The sequence below is a fragment of the Peromyscus eremicus genome, chromosome 8a, assembly GCF_949786415.1.
Source record: "Peromyscus eremicus chromosome 8a, PerEre_H2_v1, whole genome shotgun sequence".
NCBI lineage: Eukaryota > Metazoa > Chordata > Mammalia > Rodentia > Cricetidae > Peromyscus > Peromyscus eremicus.
The window spans coordinates 102,128,743-102,148,559 of NC_081423.1; the positions used below are offsets into that span (position 1 = coordinate 102,128,743).

Consider the following 19,817-nt stretch of genomic DNA (forward strand, 5'->3'; position numbering starts at 1 on the left):
GAGTCATCTGGAGTTGTTCTTGGACAGATTCCTCAGGTGAGCTGCAGGATTGAGGAACAACTGCACATCACAGGGTCCACTGCTGTGTCTTCTGTCATTCTTCTCTCAGAAGAGATGGCCAGCAGACGTCACCCTGCTGCCTGGGAGGGGAGTAGGCTCTTCAGGGCAGGTGTGGGCTACACTGGAGGGATTTCCATGTGTGAGTACACAGCCTGGAGGGAACCTTCTGGGCACTGGTTCAGCAGCCCGGTGATGGGGTCTGGCTCATCTTGTTTTTCCCCCGTGACAGTCTTATTTAGACATTATACACTATGGAATACACTTAAAACCTACAATACAGTGGGTTTTAGTATATTTGTAGAACTGTACAACCATTGCACCAATCGGCAGCAGTTTACCAACCTAAAAAGAACCCATATCCAGCAGCCTTCACCCCCATCTGCCCCTACCCCCACCCCCATCATCTACCTACTCTCCCCACTCAGGAACACCTACCTGCTTTCTGTCTCTGTAGATCTCCATGTTCTAGACATCAGCTGTGACTGAGTCACACCGTGTGACTTTGAGTCTGGCTTCTTGCACAGAGCATGTTTTCAAGGTCTGTCCATGTTGAGCGTGAATTTGTCATTCTCTCACTGCCAAATCAGTATTTTCCTGTCCATGGTTGAATGGCTTGCCTTTACAAGGATGGTCAATCTCTTTTCTCCTCAGTCCCAGGCCTACCCTTTATTAGCTGGCCCTGCACTGTGGCAAGATCACCGAGAGTCACCCTGTGAGTCTCCATCGAAGACTGTGATATGACTAGGACCTAGCTGAGGGCATCCTAGGGCTCAGGAAAGGGCAGAGCCGGGGTGAAGGCCAAAGCCACAGGCTCCGTTTTCATCTTATTCACGTGTGGCTCAGCGGGCTCCTCTCCCCCTTTTCACTTTGCTTTCCTTCTCTTTCTCTCAGGCCTGTCCCTTCCCCACCCCTAATGTCAACCGTCTTGAGAAAAGTCCTGATCCACTCACTCCAGTCCCTGCTGCTGGCCCTGGAACCAAGGGTAGAACTTGCTCCCCTTAGCTGCCTGTGGCTATAACTCTTGTCTTCTGTATGGCACTGGGAAGGCCTTTTCTCACAGACTGCTGCCCGTTGTTTACTCCAGCCCTTCAGGGGCTGCCCAGAACTTTCTGGGTCCCTGCTTCCCATGAGGCTGTAGTGGCCACCTCCTCAGTGGGTCCTGGTTTGACCTGACAGGCTAGTGTGGAAGAGGCTTGGATATCTTGCCCTGCTTCAGCACTTGTGGGCTTCATGGTTTGGAGCAAGGTGAGGCTCTCCACCTCCTAACCCCTGAGTCACACCGTGTGTCTTTGTGTCTGACTGTTTGCACTGAGCATGCTTTCAAGGTCTTCCATGGTTTTCCATTTTGTTGATCATGAGTTCCTCACTCCTTTTCACACATATGAAGCATGGCTCCTGCTGCCTGTGAGGATGCTGTAGGTACAGAGTGTTTGGCAGTAGAACTGAAGCTGCTGTGGTAGGTCATCCTGATTGTATGAAGGTATCTCAATAAAACACAAGTAACCCCAAATTCAGCCGCCTGCCGCTCAGGCTCCCATGATTGAGTGTAACAGTTTAGCTGTTTAGCTCCGACAGGATGAGGGTGTTTGTGCCCCTCCAGTAGGTGTCCTTATAGGTCGGAGCAGATGCTGGTGCACTGGGAACGGGTAGTGACATTGTGGCCAGTGGTACTTGCCCGACCTGAGTGGACTGAGACTGTGAGAGAGCATGGCACTGGGCTCCAGGTGATCGATCAGAAGGTGGCCTCCGGGTGAGTGCTGCCCAGAGAGTCCTGTGCAAGCAGATGGAGGTGGCACAAGCAAGTGCCGTGATGGCACCCCAGGCTTGGGGATGTCTCATGCCAACCTAGTTCTGGTTTTGATGGTCAGCCTTATCCAGGGCTCCCTTTGGCCTGTCCCAGAGCATGAGTGCATAGTTCTGACAGGTCATTCTCTGCCCAAGCCCAGGGCTCTTACTCAGCTGCCTCTTTGCTCAAGAATTAGCTCTTTGCCTTTCTTAAGGCCACAGGCGGCACTGAGCTGGCCTGTCCTCTCCTGGGCATAGCCTCCAGGTCCTCTCTGAAGCTCCCTATTGGTGAGGCTTTTATCTGTCCTGGCTTTTCCCTCTGAACATGGACATGAAGGACCCTACTCCACTATCACCCCCCTGAACACGGACATGAAGGACCCTACTCCACTATCACCCTCCTGAACATGGACAAGAAGGACCCTACTCCACTCTCACCCTCCACCCCCAGTGTAAATGTGCTGCTCTCTTCCTGGACCCTTCTCCTTCCGGCTTCTCCAAACCTCCTCTTCCTTGCCTCTCTGTGGCAAACAGCACTTTGACCCTTAGCAAGCAAAATGTTTCATATCTGTATGTTCCTCTAGGGAAGATCCACGCCCTGTGTTTCTCTGGTCCCTCAGTGGATAGCCTATACTTACCCAGTTGTGTCAGGTTGGATCTACATGAGTTGTTGCTGTTGTTGGCAGGCTGTGTGTTGGGGGTAGGGTATTAGAGATCAAATCTAGGGCCTTATGTATGCTAGGCAAGTGCTCTACCTCCAAGCTATGTCTAGCTATACATTTATATCTATAGACAGTTCTTTTGGGGGGCTTGCCTAAGTTGTCCAGGCTAACCTTAAACTCACTCTGTAACTCAGACAGGTCTTGAACTTGGATTCTTCTGCTTCATCCAGCTGTGTGCAGGCCTGTGATACCACCATCCCTGACTGTTTCCTGAGGTTAGCAAGGGAGCACCAGAGACAGTATTTCTGATGCCCAAGCAGACAGGCAGGGATGTTCTTGGAGTCTCTCACCTGACACTTTCGAGGGTAGAGAGTATTGGTGTATGGCTGCCCTGGTTCCTCTGAGCTGGGTGAAGGCACACTGGCTACCATATTAGAGTAGCTTGTCAGCCTTGCTACAACCAATCAGGCTACTCAAGAGCCCTTATCCCTGGTACAGGTCCTACAGGCTCCCAGAGCCTTTGCAAACTTGGCCAGGGATCCCATCTAACCTATGCCTAGGGTGTGGCTGCCGGCAGCTAAGCAGGGACCTGGGGCCCTTCAGAATGGCAGCATCTTTCCCTTCAAGGGAAGGAAATGTTTGAGCATGTGAGCTGAGCTGAACCCCTCTCCTCTGCAAGGTCTAGTGTAGCATGAATCTTAGTCTTATTAATAAAATCAAACCCGGGGCCAGTTGTTGGGGTGAAATGCTGAATGGTCAGAGACAGAACAAGCCACAGCTATCTCACCTTGCCAATTCCTCAGCTGGTCCTGTCTCCTCAGACTGGAAGCCTCTGAGTCCTCATCCAGAATGAATCTCAGCTGAACTGTGTTGCTCCAAAGCCTGAATGCTTAACCAGGCCAAATGCTTATCCAGCCAAATGCTTCCAGTTTCTGGTCCTCACGCCTTATAAACCTTTCTGCTTTCTACCACCACTCCCTGGGATTAAAGGCTGCTTTCTGGGATTAAAGGCATGAGTCACCATGCCTGGCTGTTTCCAATGCAGCCTTGAACTCACAGAGATCCAGAGGGATTTCTGTCTCTGGAATGCTAGGATTAAAGGCGTGTGCTAACATTTTCTAGCCTAAGTATCTTGTGGCTTTTCTGTTCTCTGACCCCAGATAAGTTTATTAAGGTACACAATATTTTGGAGAACACAATACCACCACAGTCTAGACCCTCCACAGTGGCCCCATCCCTGCTCAGGCCCCATCACTCCAGGTTGGCCTCACAGGGGTTGTTGTGGATCTAAAGACTTTGGCAAGGTGTTGGTTACTAGAGAAAGATCCTTTGCTTCCCATAGTTTCCTATTTTTTAACTCCTTCCAAGCTGGTCTGCAGGTGGGTCTAGTAACTGAGTCCATAGCCCTTAGTTAGCTAGGGGCTCAGAGGTCTTTACTGGCTCTTGTAATGTTATGTCCACTAGCAACATTAGCAGAGGTGCCCACATTCTGTTACTTGGGTGAGGACAGGATTATAGTCTTTTCAGGCTCCTAGAACTACTACTTAAGTTAACCAGGAAGGTGGGGACTTGACTGCCGATAGTGGGAATTGACCCCATGCCCTACGATGGCCTGAGTGTGTCTGAAGGGCATAAGTATCATAGGGACAGAGGTCTTGACTCAGTGCCTCAGTTCACCTAGTTGCTCCAGCCTAGAGAGGGCTTCCCTGCTCCCTTGAGATGCCCTTTTGTATATCTGAGGTTTCTTCACTCTGTATGCCTCTCACTGGCTTGGCCAGAGCCAAGCAGGGTTAGACTATGGTAAGCCTAGGGTTCAGAAAGTCATGTAGGCCATTGTGGACATCTCCTATGAGGAGGACATCCTGGGACAGGCACAGAGGCCCAGCTTGGGATCCATGAGTCTCACCAAAGCCTGGGGCCTAACAACAGCCACTGTTGGAGAAGGAGGTGCATGTATTTGGCTACCATAGTATGTACATTGTTGGCCTTAGCTTGCTTGTTAAGTGTGGTCTCCTTCCCTGCCCCTGAGAAGTGAACAGTATATCTCAAGACCTGGTTCCACTGATCTACCAACAGGGTCCCTGGTGTGGTTGGTGCCTGACACAGTAGAACACTCCTCAGCTGCATGTGCAGGGGTTCTTAGAGTTCTTGGGAATAGGAACTCACTGAGCGAGCCTGAGGCTACCGAACATCAGGAAGCTGAGCCTCTGGAGCTCATGGTGACAGGCCCCAGCCTTCAGAAGTGCTGACCTGGCATACAGCCCCACCATGTGCTGACCTCTCTCATAGCCTCCCTTCTTCTGGGCTCTGGCGAGGCTGGACCACTTAGGACAGTGGCCAGACCTTTGCCCCAAGCTGGACTAAGGACAGGCTGTTTACCAGAGGGTGGTCACTGAATGCAAATGTTGTAGGACACAGAACTGCCCAAGGCTAGGGAGATGTGAGGTTGCCAGACTGGGGAAGCGGGGACCCCAACAGCAGTGTCCAGGTTTGCAGGTGAGAGCTGCCTGGTTAAGAACTGCTAGAACTGAGCTTGCATGTAGAGAGTGCCAGAGAAACTAATTTTAATTATAGGTCAGATAATGGGAGCTTAGAAGCATTTGGGGCACTAACTGGGACGGGGAGTTTTACAAGAATAGGGGAAGTTCTGAGAGCCATCTCTCATGGCCTAAGGGTATTGCCCTGACATGGCCCTTCCCTCCAACACAGTCTGTCACCACAGGGTTGCCACTAGGCATCAAGAAGCACCTGCACACGTGAGGTAGGAAAAGGTGTCATCGTCCCCGTCACCCTGCCCCCCCCAGAACAGTGGACATGCCATGTATCCTGGGGTGTGGCCTCTGTCCCCAGCTCAGAAACTGAGAGATGTGGCCATCTCTTTGGGATTCTTGCCCTCCTCTCAAGGCAAGGGAGGGGGACCTGTGACTCAGCCTCCCCCCCCCAGGTAAGGGGGAGAGCAGCCCCAGAATATGAGAGGTGCCTGGCTCCCTTTTATCCAGCCCATATCCTCCCTCCCCTTCTCCAGGGATGAGGTGGATGTGAGTGGTCATGCTGCCCAGTAGCCTCAAAGCCTCGGGTAATTCTAATAGTCAGTCGCCCAACCAGCTGGTATCCCAGGGACTCCCAATAAAGAGACTGAGTGGATATGATGGTGTCTCCCTTCCCACCATGTCACTCATGGGCAGCCCTTACCCTGCACCCTGGGCAGAGCTGAGTTTTTGTTTGGGCCTGGATTCCTTTTGGTTTTGTCCCATTTGACTCCTCCCCCAACCTAGCTCTTGTCAGAACAAAACAGGCACAAATGACAACCTCTGAGAACATGGCGCTGCCTTTGCTCTTCCTGCTCTGTGACTTGCCATCCCCTGATTAACCGGCCCTCACCCCCCAGAAGAGTGTGGGGAAAGGCTTAGGAGCCTGTGGGGCAGAGGGCCTGCCAATGCGGTGCCCTTAGGTGTGTGCTAGGCTTAGGGGAGCAGTTTGTCTTTCCTTACCCTGGTGCTCACTCTGAGGGAGAGGCAGCTGGGATGCAGCTTTGTGCTGAAGCCCCAAAGACCATGTAAGAACCCAGAGAAGAGCAGCTGGAAGTGGGTGGGCAGGCCCAACCCCACTCAAGATCACCCTGAGATGGATCTGACCCGCTGTGGGCACAGGGTTCTACTGCTGGTAAAGAGCACGCCAGCTTCCCTGTTCAGGCCAGCTGTCCTTGTTCCTCTCTGAGATGACATAAGAAGGTGCAGACTAGCTGTGTAAAAAGAGGGAACTGGTCAATGTCCTAGGTGGGTGCCTGCCTCAGAAGGTAGGGAGGGAGTGTCCACAGCACCCTCACAGGGATCCTCTGCGGTTTTCACTTGTGTCCCTTTGTGGGGTTTGTCTGTTCTAGGGGCCTGAGAGAAGGGAACCACCCGTTCTATTTAAAGGCTGTGTAATTAACAAGGCCAAGATCAAATAACCAAAGATCTTCACAGAGCATACTAGCAGAGGCTGGCCCGCCTGCGTGTGATGCGGTCCAGGTGATGTGCCCTCACTCCATCAGACAGCATGGAAGTTCTGTTCAGCTCTGGCTCCCAGAGACAACCAAGTGCGGGCCTGGCACCCAGCGGGGCCTCACACTGTAGCATCACACAGTCAGATGAGGAAGGCTGCCCCTGTCCTGTCTTTCTAAAGCTGTCCTCGGGACCGCCCCATAAGCACCCCATCTCTTGGGGCCTCCCTGGGTCAGCCTTGGCTGGCCTGTGCCACTTGGCTCCATTGGCAGACAGGTTTGAAAGTTGAGTTTCTAACGTATTAATTTTGCCATGGACTAAAACGTCCCCAAAAGGTGATGTGCTAGAAACCATTAGAATAGCTAGTCTTGCCATCTGCTAGTTGTGGCAAGATAGCCCCAACCCTGTCTACCCATGGTCAACATCTGCAGGCTCCATGCACTGCCCTGGGTGCCAGGCCCGTCATACTGGGGAGGCTTTTCCTTGGTTTCTGGTCTCGTGACTTTAGACAACATGGAGTGTCAGGTGCTTGCTATTCCCTCCTACCCAGCACAGCCCAGGGGTTCTGAGTTGTCTCCTTGGGAGTCATGGCCCCCAGTGGTAACAGTGGGACCAGGTCTCACGAGCTCATTCATGAGCTGTAGGGGACCTTGGGCAGTCCAGGGGTTTGACAGTTGTGGGAAAGCCTCAGTGGTCATTGGGTAGGGTGAACCACAGCAGCTTCAGATTTTTCTAGAACATTCTTACCCCCTCTGAGTCACCGGCTGGCTCTGGAGCAGAGGAGACACACTTTCCAGTCACTTCTGTCTTCTCAGATTACAGGGCTGTTCTGCTGGGGTGACTAAGTGGGAGCGTTTTTCTGTGGGTCTTAAATGCTTTCAGTTGGGCGTTTCTATAGTGCTGTCTCCATAGCACCCAGCTAAGCAAGGAGCTGTGAGGCAACGTGGGGCGGGTGGGGACAGCGGGAACCTGGCCGCTGTGGGGACAGGCTTAATGCCATTTTAAATGGCCCAGTGCCAAGTCATTGGTAGTGCAGGCTCGGGTTGTGTTCTGTGCTCTGTGCTCTCCAGAAAGTGTGGGTGTTCCACCACTCCGGAGTGCCCTGTCCACTCGACTGATGGAGGGGCTTGGAGACCTGAAGGCCAGCCGCCACCTGTCCCTGTCCTCTGCTGTCTTCCTTGCAAGGGGACACTTCACTTGGCCCAGATTTCCAGGATCTTCCTGGCAAAATTGTGGTCTGTCTGTGAGGAGTCAGTGGCCTGGAAAAGGAGGTCAGGGAAGTCGGTGGTTATTCCTAGACAGAAGTGGCAGCCACGTGTCACTGGCAGGCTTCGCTGTGCTGCTGCCCGATGCCTTAGGACCAAGGCTGAAGCTTGCCTTCCCCCAGGTCTGACTGGATCGGATGATGTCAGCCCAGATGGGCGTGTGGTCCAGGGCTCTTCCCTGCCTCCCAGCTGGGAATTCTTAACAGTCCCTGAAGTGTACTGCTCTGAGGCCATTTCTCCCTTTCCTTGAACCACCCCTAGGTGCCCAGGCATGACCTGTGAGATTACTTTTATTCCTAGGGGTATATAAGTAAGTGGAAATCTTAAAAATAAAACACCATGCCCTCCTAACTCACAGGCTGCCAGGCCTGCTAATGAGGCCGGGCCCCATACCGCTACCCTGCACTCCGGGGAGCTGAAAGCTTGAGTAAAGGGAGTGCGCAGCCTACAAACCCAGAAACCGCCGGTGGTGGGCTGGCTTCAGGCCTCAGTTTGGAAGGTTCTGTTCTCGGGGCCAGGAGACCCAGAGGGCCTTGTGGCCTGGTTTATACTGCTGTCCTAGGTGACAGTGCCAAGTGGAGCCTCTAGTCCCCTAGATAATGAAACAATGCAGATTACCACTGGCTCTCTGCTGCTGAGCCCTTCTGGCTACTGTTGTCCTTGAGAAGGCTCTGGAAGAGAACAGTGGCCCCAGGATCCACCCTAGCCTCAAGAATCTTGGACATTCCTAAGCTGGCCACCAAGCTGAGGGGTGTGTGTGTGTGTGTGTGTGTGTGTGTGTGTGTGTGTGTGTGTGTGTCCGTGTCCATATCCCTGTGCCCAAGGTCTTAGAAATCAGGTCTTAGAAACTACTTACAGCCTAGTTGAGCCTGAAGGCCGGAGTGCCCTAGTCCCAGACAATTACTGGCCTGGGACGGAATGAGTGAGACCCAGGAGGCCCATGCTAGTGTTGCCCTGTGTGATGACTGGCAGGTGCGCTCCTCCCTGACCCCTGAGTCTGCCTAGTCTCATCTCACCAGCCTTTCCTAAAGCTCAGGAAGGAGCTCACACCCTGGCTGAGCCTCCTTCAAAGCTCCCTGGAGTCCTCCCAGCACAGCTCCTCTGGGGGCAACAAGGCTGAATGCCCCACCCCCTACTTCCCAGAGGACCCCGGAGTGCAGGGGAGGTTCAGGGAGCAGGAAGCCCTGGTAGGCGCATGTTGCATAACCAGAGGAAAAGTACTTGGCGCTGTGGAGGAGAGAGAGGAGGATCAGAGAGAATTGGCCCCGCCATCACAACAGTGGAGCCCAGTCAGGCTGGAAAGTCTCTCTCACCTGGTATTCTGACTTCTCTCTTTACAAGAGAGTCCCCCGCCTGGCAGAGCTGTGGCTGGGCCCTGCTGCCCCTTGAGAGGACCACTCACGCTGGTCCTGCCAGGGGAGAGGGCTGGAGTTTAATGTGGGGCTGCAGGAGCAGAAGCCTCAAGATGTGTAGGTTTAGTGACCCGGGTATATCAGGCCTTGACCTTGGAGGGATATGTGCTGGCTGTTAGGCAGAGTTGTGCGTGCACTGGTAGCCACAGTGAGGACCAGCCCCCACCCAGCTGGGCTTCCCCCTCTTCTGTCCCTCCAGCTGAGCCCTGTGTGGGGAGATGCTAAGGGAACAGCCTGCTCCAACCCCCTCTGTCGCCCACGGCTCAGCCGCCCACCCACGCTGAGTCAGAGCTCGGAGGTGCCTGTGAGTCAGCTGTGAGCACCCTGGCAGCTCAGGCCTGCCCCCTGCTGGAAGATGGCCACACTAGGAAGCACTTCTTAAACAGCTGCTCCTGGGCAGCAAGGCTGGCTGAGCACTCTGCTCCAGGCTGTGCGGTTCAGCCTTAGTGGGGTGGGTGCAGGATGTGCACTGGAAAGGTGTCTTGGGTGTTTCGTAACAGAAAATTCCAGCCTACACCTGTATGTGAATAGGCCTTTCCTGACATTCAGACGGTTTGATTATCACAGTAGGGTTTAGCTATAGAACCAAGTTCCACACACTGCTACCAGGCCTTGGGTGCATACCCTTGCAGCCAGGTGTCACAGAGGGACCAGCAGAGAAGCGAGAGGCGTGGGCGTACTCCTCCCAGAGACAAAGCCCTGGGCTGACCTGTCACCATTGTGCCTTCTGCATCTCAGAAAGAGCTCAAGGAAAGCTGGGCATGGTGGTGTGTGTTTCAGCCCACGTGTGCCCTGACCTGGGGTGCTGACACTGGCCATCGCAGTCCTTCTCCCAAACTGTCGCTTTTCTGATTTTCTTCCTATGGCCGACTTTCTTCAATGTGGCCCTTGTCCAGTAGTTTCTTTTGGTGTGGATGGCTTCTATCTATTTTAAGGCTTTCTTTCAGATTGTAAACTACACATAACTGATACAAGTCACCGTTTTAACCAGTAGGTGAACAGCTCAGCAGCAGGAGCACTTTCTTTGGTTGGTTGGTTGAAAAATGATAAGGTCTCAGGTATCCTAGGTTAACCTTGGGTTCCCTGTATCACTCAGAAGACCTTCAGGAGTGCTGGGAACACTGGCATGCAGCAGCACTGCATCTTACACTGTACAGATGCAGCAGCACTGCATCTTACACTGTACAGGGATGGGGCCCAGGCTTGTGCTGCAAGACAAGCACTCTGCCAGCTGAACTCCATCCCCCTTTTGTTTTATTTTTGTGGTGCTACGGGTGGAACCCAGGGCATCTCTTGTGCTATGCAAGTGCCTACCACTGAGCTACACTTTCTGTCCAGAACACCTGTCTTCATGGCATGTGTCAGCATGTCCATCCATCCTCAAAATCTCTTTATCTTTACAGTGTGAGACTGTCCCCACTAAACGTCAACTGCTACACTTCACCTGATGCCATCTTCTCCCTTCTTGTCTCCATAAAATTGACTTCCCTGAGCTCTATGGATTCCCCAGTCCTCTGTCTTAGCACACTTAGAATGGGTAGTTTGGTCTGGAGGTTTGCACAGGTCTTGGGGGCTTTTTGGCAAAAACCTTCCTGGATAGCTTAATGTGTCCCCAGAACACTCAAAAGAGGTTGGGAAGAGACAGCTGTTGGTGGTCAGAGGCAGACCTGTGACCTCAGGAGTCTCTAGATGAGGACGGGGGTGGGCAGTGCTCTCCGAGTTCTGTGGAATCACGTTGACCACATATCTCTCTTGAGCCCAGAGTATCTGTAAGGACCAAGGGGTCTTACAAAGCCACCCAAATTGGACACCCAGCTGAAACCCAGGTAGCCCAGGTGAAAAGGCAAGAGCTAGGTCATTTTTCACTTCCTGCTCTATGAGGACCCTCACCCAGGCACACCCTATTCCAGTGACGGTAACCTGTATGTCTCTGATGAGGGGCCTCACAGCCCCAAAGAAGGTCTCTCCTCACCTAGGTATGGTATTCATGGAATAATTTCAGATGTGCTCCCCTGCCCCCTTCCCACCTCCTCATTCCTGGGTGCTCATGGTCTCTCTCTAGCAACAGGCTTACCTGAGTCTCCTCTGTCAGTGTCTCCATTCTGTATCTTCTGCTCAAGCTGAGACTCGGAGGCAAGAGAAACTCTAGGTGACACGAGACTAAGAAGCTGCCGTGTGCTTTGTGGAGCCAGGACATGAGGGAGCGTTGCAGAAGCCCTCCACTCTGACACGCCTGTGCTGTGTGTAGCTGAAGCCTGGGTGGAGATGACCTGCCACTGCTACCTTACTTTCGCCTTCTCAGGAAAAGCCCAAGGAAGGCTGGGATTGGTTGTAATCCCAGCATAAGAGGCGAGGCAGAAGGATTACTCAAATTCAAGGCATACTTGAGTTTTATAGTTCAAAACTAGCCTGGCTACATGAAGATCCTGTCTCAAAAATACATTTGTAGCTGGGCAGTGGTGGCGCCCGCCTTCAATCCCAGCACTCAGGAGGCAGAGGCAGATGGATCGCTGTGAGTTTGAGGCCAGCCTGATCTACAGAGCGAGATCCAGGACAGGCTCCAAAACTACACAGAGTAACCCTGTCTCAGGGGAAAAAAAAAAAAAAACATTTGTATGGGGGCTGAGGAGTTTGTGTTGGGCTCAGTAGATAAAGCACTCACCACAGAAGTGTAAGGGCCATGGTTCTGATCCCCTAGCACCCACATAAATGCCGGGCAAGAGTGGTAGCGTATACCTGGAGTTCCAGCATTTGGGAGGTGGAAACAGGATCCCCAGGGCAAGCTAAACTAGTAGAAATGGGGAGCTCCAGGTTCCGTGAGAGACTCTGCTTCAGTAAACAGAGTGATCAAGGAAGACACCAGTGTCAATCTTTGGCTCCATGTGCGTGCTTATGTATTCACAGTGTATGTTTATAAACCCAGAGATCCTCCACCTGGGTCCTCCACAGGAGACAAGATCCTGGGCAGCATGCAGGCATGCTGAAAGTGGCCTGCAGGGATGATTAGATATGTTGCCTAACTAGACCCTAGCAAGAGCTGCCTTCTGCTCACCAGCCTGTCCCTCTGCCCCCAGTACATCGATGCCATCAGCAACAAGCAAGGTGAGCTGGAGAACTACGTGTCTGATGGCTACAAGACAGCGCTCACTGAGGAGCGCAGGAGGTTCTGCTTCCTGGTGGAGAAACAGTGTGCTGTGGCCAAGAATTCTGCTGCTTACCACTCCAAGGTAAGCTAACCCCGTGGGCTGCAGTCTGTCTGCTCAGGGCAGCTGGCCACTTTTGCAGGAGGGAACTAGCTGTGCACGGGCCCAGACTATGTTCATGAGTGTCCGAGCTCCCAGAGAAGGCACTAACAGAGAAGTGTCCTTGTGCACCTCATACTGGGGAACAGAGTTCTAGAGGAAGAACTGCCAGGTCAAAGGGCATGACATTTTGAAGACCAGCATTAGAAATTGCTGGATATTTTAGGAGACTGCAGCTGACTGCCTGCTGGGGAGAGCTCAGAGTGGGGTAGGTTTGGGGCCTTTCTAAAATCAAATCACCCTTGGCTTTTCTGCTGCAGCCAAGGTCTAGCTAGGCTGATGGCAGGCTGGAGAGGGAGTGGCCACAGCCCTCCTGGCCTCTGAAGTGCTAGCTTCTGGCCTCTGAAGTGCTAGCTTTTTGCTGTCACTTAATTCTCCTGATTACATGCTCATCTGAACACCTGGTGACCCCTGGGCCATGGGTCTGCAAGCTGTGACACTGGCGACTCCTAGCCTCTAAGGCCATGTCACTAGACATCCGGACCTGTGTGGCCTAATGTCTGCCAGCTGCCATAGTTTGTGTCCCACATGGAACTGGCCACTCTCCTCCCACACCACACCTCCCATCTATGGTTCCTGCCTAGCCCCCAAGTCCCTGACACTTAGTCCCTCCCCTCTACTGCTCCAGGTGGCCTCTTCTGAGCCCAGAGTGGTCACATGGGTGTCCTCAGAGTCCCTCCTTGTCCCTACTTTCTCTGGTGCCATCAAGCACTGGGCTCATGTATTCAGCCATTCCTGGTTCCTCCATGACCACTGAGAAACCAACCTCTTTCCACTAATTCTAACGAGGACCCCTCTTAGACACTCCCATGTTCCCTCTCCCTGCTTACAGCCTATTCCATCAGGGGACACACACACATACACACACACACACACTTCCTGGGAGGTCACATTCCAAGACCTAGCCCAGCCTTGCTGAACAAAGAAAGTTCTTGTAAGGAGCTGCCTCCTCCAGGATGGTCTGCCATGAGCTCCTGATTATATGGCCTGGGCTTTGGAGTCAGAGTTCAGAGGCCCAGGGCATTCAAAGTCTGACATAACCCCCAGGGGTAGGAAAGGCACCGATGTTAGACTCTTGCTGGAAACATATTGGGGTGAATGGAACCCTGTCATCCACTACATCTGTAGGAGCTAAAGTGGGGTCAGATTGTGTCCCCTGGAACATTCAAGAACAGTCAAAGACCTTAGATGTGATTAGGCAACCCAGCCAACCACAGAGCCCCTGGTCATGTCCTGGTGAGGGAAGGTGGTCTAGAAATTGTCACTATACACACTGACATGTGTCCTTCCCACACATGTACACACATGACCTACAACCTCTGCTCTAGTCCTCAGGGCCTTGGGCACCAAGAAAACAAAAGCCTAGAGGCTGCTTTCTACCTGGGCTGTTCCAGCTGGAAGCAGGTACCCACGGGTCAGAATTGCACCTGTGTCCTGACAGGCATGCTGTCTGTGCCTCCTCCTCTTCTACTGTGCCTCTCAATCCCCACTCTGAGAACTACTGGTAGTTTAACTAACTGGGTGCACTTGCCAGCACAGCGCTCTGAGGCTGGCAGAGGCATCTGCGCCCTCTAGTGGGAACCAGACTTTGTGTCGGGACTAGAAGAAGAGCTCTGACCTCCCTGTGTGGGCAGCTGGCTATACTGAGTGCAGGCACTGAACACAGGTCTTGATGCTGTTCTGCAAGTGTGGCCATCTCGGGATGTAAGGATTTGACCCTCTGCAGCACTACAGCCCTGGAAGCCCACTTGTCGTAATGGCTAGCGGGGGCAGGGGCTGCCTCACCTGTACCCAGATGCCAGGCAGAGCTGTACTGACCATTCAGGCCTTTGAGTTTCTTCAAACAGACCCAAGGCCCTAAAGCAGAATTCATGTCATGTCTGTGCTTCCTCATCCTCTGTACATCCTGTATGCTCACGGGGTTGGCCTTCATGTGCCCCAGAGACAAGCCAAGCTCTTGACCCCTAGAGGTGGCTAGGAGTGGCGAGCCTGTCTCCAGACAGGGGCCACCTTTGCACATCTCCAGCTCGTGGCTTGACCATGACTGGGCAGCTCTGTCCTGTCTCCAGTTTTAACCTCCTCCCTACCTGCCAGATGGCTCTTTCCTCAATGCTGTGTAGTTTTGCCCACAAAGGAGCTGCCTATCCCGGGGCTGGCTGTGGAAGCTATCCACTTTGTTTCCTTCAGGCCCCTGAGGAAGCACTTGCCAGAACAGGGCCTTCTTTGGTCTGATCTCATGCCTGGTGTTCTCTCAGTGACCTAGCACACAAGTGCACACCAGGCCCTTTAGCAAGTATCCCCTTTGGAGATGCAAGGCCTCACAGGTGGCTGTTGAGTTTTGAGGAACCACTGATGAAGAGCAGCAGTGGGGCCAGGCCAGGCCACATGTAAGCAAGGTGATGGTGCTCAGGGAGACAGTTCTGGCCTGCACCCGCTGCAGGAACTCATGCCGCTGCTGACTCCCTTCCTGTCCTGTGTCGTCCACTCTAGGGCAAGGAGCTGCTAGCCCAGAAGCTGCCTCTGTGGCAGCAAGCCTGTGCTGACCCCAACAAGATTCCAGACCGTGCTGTCCAGCTGATGCAGCAGATAGCCAGCAGCAATGGCTCCATCCTTCCTAGTGCCCTGTCAGCCTCCAAGTCCAACCTGGTCATCTCAGACCCCATTCCTGGAGCCAAACCCTTGCCAGTGCCACCTGAGCTGGCACCATTTGTGGGGGTGAGTCCTGGGCCTTCAGAAGCTTGGGGTGTTCCCTTTGCTTAGGGTGGTAGCATGTTCTCTAATGGGCAAGCCCAATGTGCTGAGCCCAGGCCCCTGTGGTGGGTGCAGGGTTACTCCCAAGGTGGCTCCCAGCGACGCCCTGCCCCTGCCTCTTCCTCCAGCGGATGTCTGCTCAGGAGAATGTACCTGTCATGAATGGCGTCGCAGGCCCGGACAGCGAGGACTACAACCCCTGGGCTGACCGCAAGGCTGCCCAGCCCAAATCCCTGTCTCCTCCGCAGTCTCAAAGCAAGCTGAGCGACTCGTACTCCAACACACTCCCCGTGCGCAAGAGCGTGACCCCGAAGAACAGCTATGCCACCAGTAAGGGCCTGAGGGTACTAGGCTGAGAAACCAAGGCTTGTGAGTGCGTGTGCGTGCACATGACTGTGGGAGTATGTATGTAGGTATATACGTGAACATGTGTTTCTGCATGGTATATATGTACATGTGCCTGTGTGCATGTCTACAAATATCTGTGGATGGTATGTGCATGGGGGTGTTACGCATGTGTGAGCATGTAGTGTGTATTGATTGGTAGTGTGGCATGGTGGAATGAGACCAGGACCCTGTTTGTAGCGGACAGACAGGCTAGAGGGTGGAGGGAGTTCAGTTGATCATGGGACAGCTCCTGTGTTTGGTCCATGACTATTGTTAATCCTGTATCCCGGCTCCATCTGACACGAACAGTCCTCTCATGCACATACCCATTGTCCCGGCAGCTGAGAATAAGACACTGCCACGTTCGAGCTCCATGGCAGCTGGCCTAGAACGTAACGGCCGCATGCGGGTCAAGGCCATTTTCTCCCACGCGGCTGGTGACAACAGCACTCTGCTGAGCTTCAAGGAGGGCGACCTCATCACACTGCTAGTGCCTGAGGCCCGTGATGGCTGGCACTATGGCGAGAGCGAGAAGACCAAGATGTGAGCACCCACCTGCCGGGAGCAAGTGTGAAGCAGCCTGCCCACTTTAGCAAACAAGGGGTGGTGGCACTCAGATGTGCTGGCATCTACCGGGAAACCTGAGCAAGAAAGACAAGCACAACACATATCCTGGCCTTTTCCCCACCAGCCTAATCTTTACAGCAGCCATTGGCTGTTACTTCTGTCTCTCTGTGATTGATTATTCTTTGATGCTTATTGGGCACAGGACACAGTTTTCTGAATGTATGTGTATGGTGGCATACCTGGCCATTTTCAAGGTGGAGGCCTATGTATGGTCTCCCTGATAATATGTGGCAGAGCAGACTTGACCAACCTGAGACACCTCCCCCACAAACTCTCCTGTAGGTCTGAATAGCCTTTGACAATGTCACCAAGTCTTAGGGCCACCCAGCTCAGCCTGAGACTCCCAGTCCCCCAACTCTCCTGTAGTTCCAAATTCCCTCCAGCAACGTCACCAAGTCCCGGTGCCACCTGGAGGCAGCCTGCATCCCCAGGAAAGCAGCACGTTTTTGTCCGAGTGTGTCTTTGACCCATATGACTAAGCAGCTCCGGCCAAATCGAAGCATAAACTGAGCTTTGCTGTGTGTGGCCCAGTGGCAGCTGCAGAGTGGGCAGGGAGCCTCCAAGAGGCTCATTGCCTCTGTCCCAGTGGTCTCCTGGTCTTACAGCTGTCACCATCATGGTAGTGGGCTGTGTGGCAGGTGAGGTACAGGTGCTCAGACCCATGGCTCTACCAGGCTGGGCTGCCTCATCCTTAGGGCTCGGTGCAGATCCAGCACCGGCCACTTGGTTGGTCTCCTTGAACATGAGCACCTGGCCTTACACAGAAAGATAAGGACAGGCTGGGGAACTGCTGGGACTTTGGATCTGACAGTGGTCAGCGGGGCCACCATACTGCCCTGTCATGCATGTGGAGGGCCTACAGGAGGGTTCTGGGCTCTCACCTGGACTTTCCTTCTAGGCGGGGCTGGTTTCCCTTTTCCTACACCCGGGTCCTGGACAGCGATGGAAGTGACAGGTTGCACATGAGGTAAGCACACTGGCTAGGCAGGACCCCTGGGCACCAAACTGGGCAGGCCTTCTAGGTCTTCCTCTGCCCTCCAGAGCCGTCTCATAGGCCCTGCTGTGTGTTTGAGACTATACGTGGAAGGATGTGAGATGTGCAGTGTTATGAGGTGTTCTGGGAATGGGTCCCGAGAGTCCTGGGAATGCTGGGAAGGACAGCGGGTGCAATGTGGGCAGTTGTTAGCCCATCCTGACTGGGCTACACCTCCACTGCCTACCTCCTAGAGCAGGGTTGGAGGGACCCTTGAAGACTCCTAGCTGTCTTTGGAAAGGTGACTGGGCTTCACCAGGAAGCATTTGGCAGTTTCCTCCTGGTGTGTCTGTATGCGCAGTTCAGGAAAACTGGGCAGGAACGCCAGAGGGGAAGACCTAAAAATGTCACTGGCTACCGACAGCAGCCCAGGGCAGCTGAGTAAGAACACTGGGCTGTGTGTTGGACTGTCTGGCCAGCCGCTGAGTCCCTTGTCCCCACAGCCTGCAGCAAGGCAAGAGCAGCAGCACAGGCAACCTTCTGGACAAGGACGACCTGGCCATCCCTCCTCCTGACTACGGCACGTCCTCCCGGGCCTTCCCTACCCAGACAGCGGGGACTTTCAAGCAGAGGCCCTACAGTGTGGCAGTCCCTGCCTTCTCTCAGGTGAGGCCTGAGGCCTGGGGCTGAGATGGATCTGCATGGAAGGACCATGGACTTGGCTGGCAAAATTTAGAGGATTCTCCAAGAGCCCGGCACCTGGTACTAACTGGTGTCTGGGCCTCTTGGCTGACAGGCCTAAGGCAGAGGCTCTGTGGCTGGGGATTTTAGCCACACACCCTACCACACTTGGTGTATTCACCACCCTTCTGCTTGGTGTGCTGTGGGAACTTGGGTGTGGCTGGCCTGGGGATCATCCTGGATACCCACTACCACCTAGGGGACAGGGGATCAGAACTTCAAACTCCTTCCCTAAAAGCTGCAGGGTGCTAGGTGTCTAGATGGTAGTGTGGTCTGCTGCTGTCCAGTGTTTATTTCTAGTCAGTGTGAGACCATAGGTGGCTGGTTAAGGCCTCTAGGCCCCGAGAAGGGTCCCTGTCAAACCCCTGTGCAAGTGGTAGGCAGAATGTCCTGGGTGGTTCCGGCTTTGAGTGCAGCCCCACGGACGTGCGGGCCTGGATAGTGGCTCCTGTAAACCTGGGACTCCCGTGAGAAGGAGGTTGGTCTGCTCTAGCCTTGAGGGCAGAAGGGATTGCAGCTTGTCTGTGGCTCCATCCAGCTCTAGGGCAGGGCCTCTACCTGGAAAGAAAGAAAGAGAGAGAGAGAGAGAGAGAGAGAGAGAGAGAGAGAGAGAGAGAGAGAGAGAGAGAGAGAGAAAGAAAGAAAGCGAGCCCACCATTTCCAAGTCTTAGACCACCTGAAGACTATCATGGTGTCCTAGAATCTGAGTGGTCCTGTTAACAGTATGACCCAAGGATATGCTGTCATGTTTGAGGCAGGCAAGATCCTCCTTTTGTCTGTACCTGTCCTGCCCTCGAGGGATGGTGATGCTTTGGAAGGGCTGCCTCCAGGGAGTCTGCAGACCAGGCAATGTGAATGTGACTGGGGGCTCGAGTCTGAGGAGGTCTAGATTATAATGGTTCTTGGCTAGAGCCTTCTGGATCAGAGCCACACTGGAGTTGGTACTCAAAGCATGTGGTGGCAGCGGGGTGTCCAGTTGGAGTTATGGACCTTGGCATAGGCCAGCCTCTGGGAAGCAGTTGGTTCAAAGCTGGGAAAGCTAAGGATGGTGAGTCTACCACCCCTTAATGCCTGGTGGAGATGGGAAGTTATCTGCAGTTAGCTTTAGTCCATGCCCAAGGTGTCCCCTCCTGGGCAGGATACCCAGGCCAGAGCCAGCCCAGGCATCTGTGAGGTAAGCTGGCAAGCAGTGGTCTCCTGAGGCATCCTTCCCATTGCTCATCTTTCTGTCTGCCTCCAAAGTCAGCCCACCAAAGTCCCTGGATTTGCAGGAAGGCCCTCTACCTACTGAGACCTGACCTCTTTTTGCTGTCCCTAAAGAAACTATTTCTTGGTGAAGCGCCATTACAAGGGAGGCATTTATAGTGATGTCATTAAGTGATCTGTCCTGTATGTACAGAAAGCATACATGGTCCAGTCTACCACTGGCCAGATGGCAGGTGTCCCTGCTAATGAGGGAGGTCACCACATCCAGGTCACCATTCAGAATAATAGTCTCTGGAAAGGTCCCCAACCACAGTGACCAAAGAGAGGATAGAGAGTGGTGGGGAAGGAGCCAGCTTTCTGGACACCCCAGCCTGGAATTCAACATGGGCAAAGCCATCTTTTTGAGGACTGTACCAGGGACACATTGTCAGTAAGAGCGCGGGTCTTAGTCTCTGGGGCCCAACCTGATTGTTCTGTCTTTGCTCCCTAGGGTCTGGATGACTATGGGGCACGGTCTGTGAGCAGGTAAGAGGCTTCAGGTTTCGTTGTGAGTGGGTGGCCGTGGGCTCGGGTAGAGTAACTTCTCTCTTGGAACCTAGGAAAATGGCTTTTCTTACTTTGGGAACCCAAGGCTTGACTCTGAGCCTGCCACCAGAGTTGGAC

At 53.5% G+C, this 19,817-nt stretch overlaps 1 protein-coding gene across 6 annotated transcripts in view; it reads left to right on the forward strand.

Annotated features, from left to right (window-relative positions):
• Nucleotides 1-19,817, forward strand: part of Baiap2 (BAR/IMD domain containing adaptor protein 2) — a 71,788-nt gene that overhangs the window by 45,716 nt on the left and 6,255 nt on the right. For 4 of the 6 annotated variants that reach the window (XM_059272260.1, XM_059272257.1, XM_059272258.1 and 1 more), the window contains exons 7-13: nucleotides 12,242-12,394; nucleotides 14,960-15,184; nucleotides 15,349-15,550; nucleotides 15,949-16,150; nucleotides 17,133-17,201; nucleotides 17,711-17,873; nucleotides 19,645-19,679. In XM_059272260.1, the coding sequence (XP_059128243.1) occupies nucleotides 12,242-12,394; nucleotides 14,960-15,184; nucleotides 15,349-15,550; nucleotides 15,949-16,150; nucleotides 17,133-17,201; nucleotides 17,711-17,873; nucleotides 19,645-19,679 (1,049 nt within the window). The remainder of the gene's footprint in view (nucleotides 1-12,241; nucleotides 12,395-14,959; nucleotides 15,185-15,348; nucleotides 15,551-15,948; nucleotides 16,151-17,132; nucleotides 17,202-17,710; nucleotides 17,874-19,644; nucleotides 19,680-19,817) is intronic. The other 2 variants (XM_059272261.1, XM_059272262.1) reach the window with 1 other exon arrangement.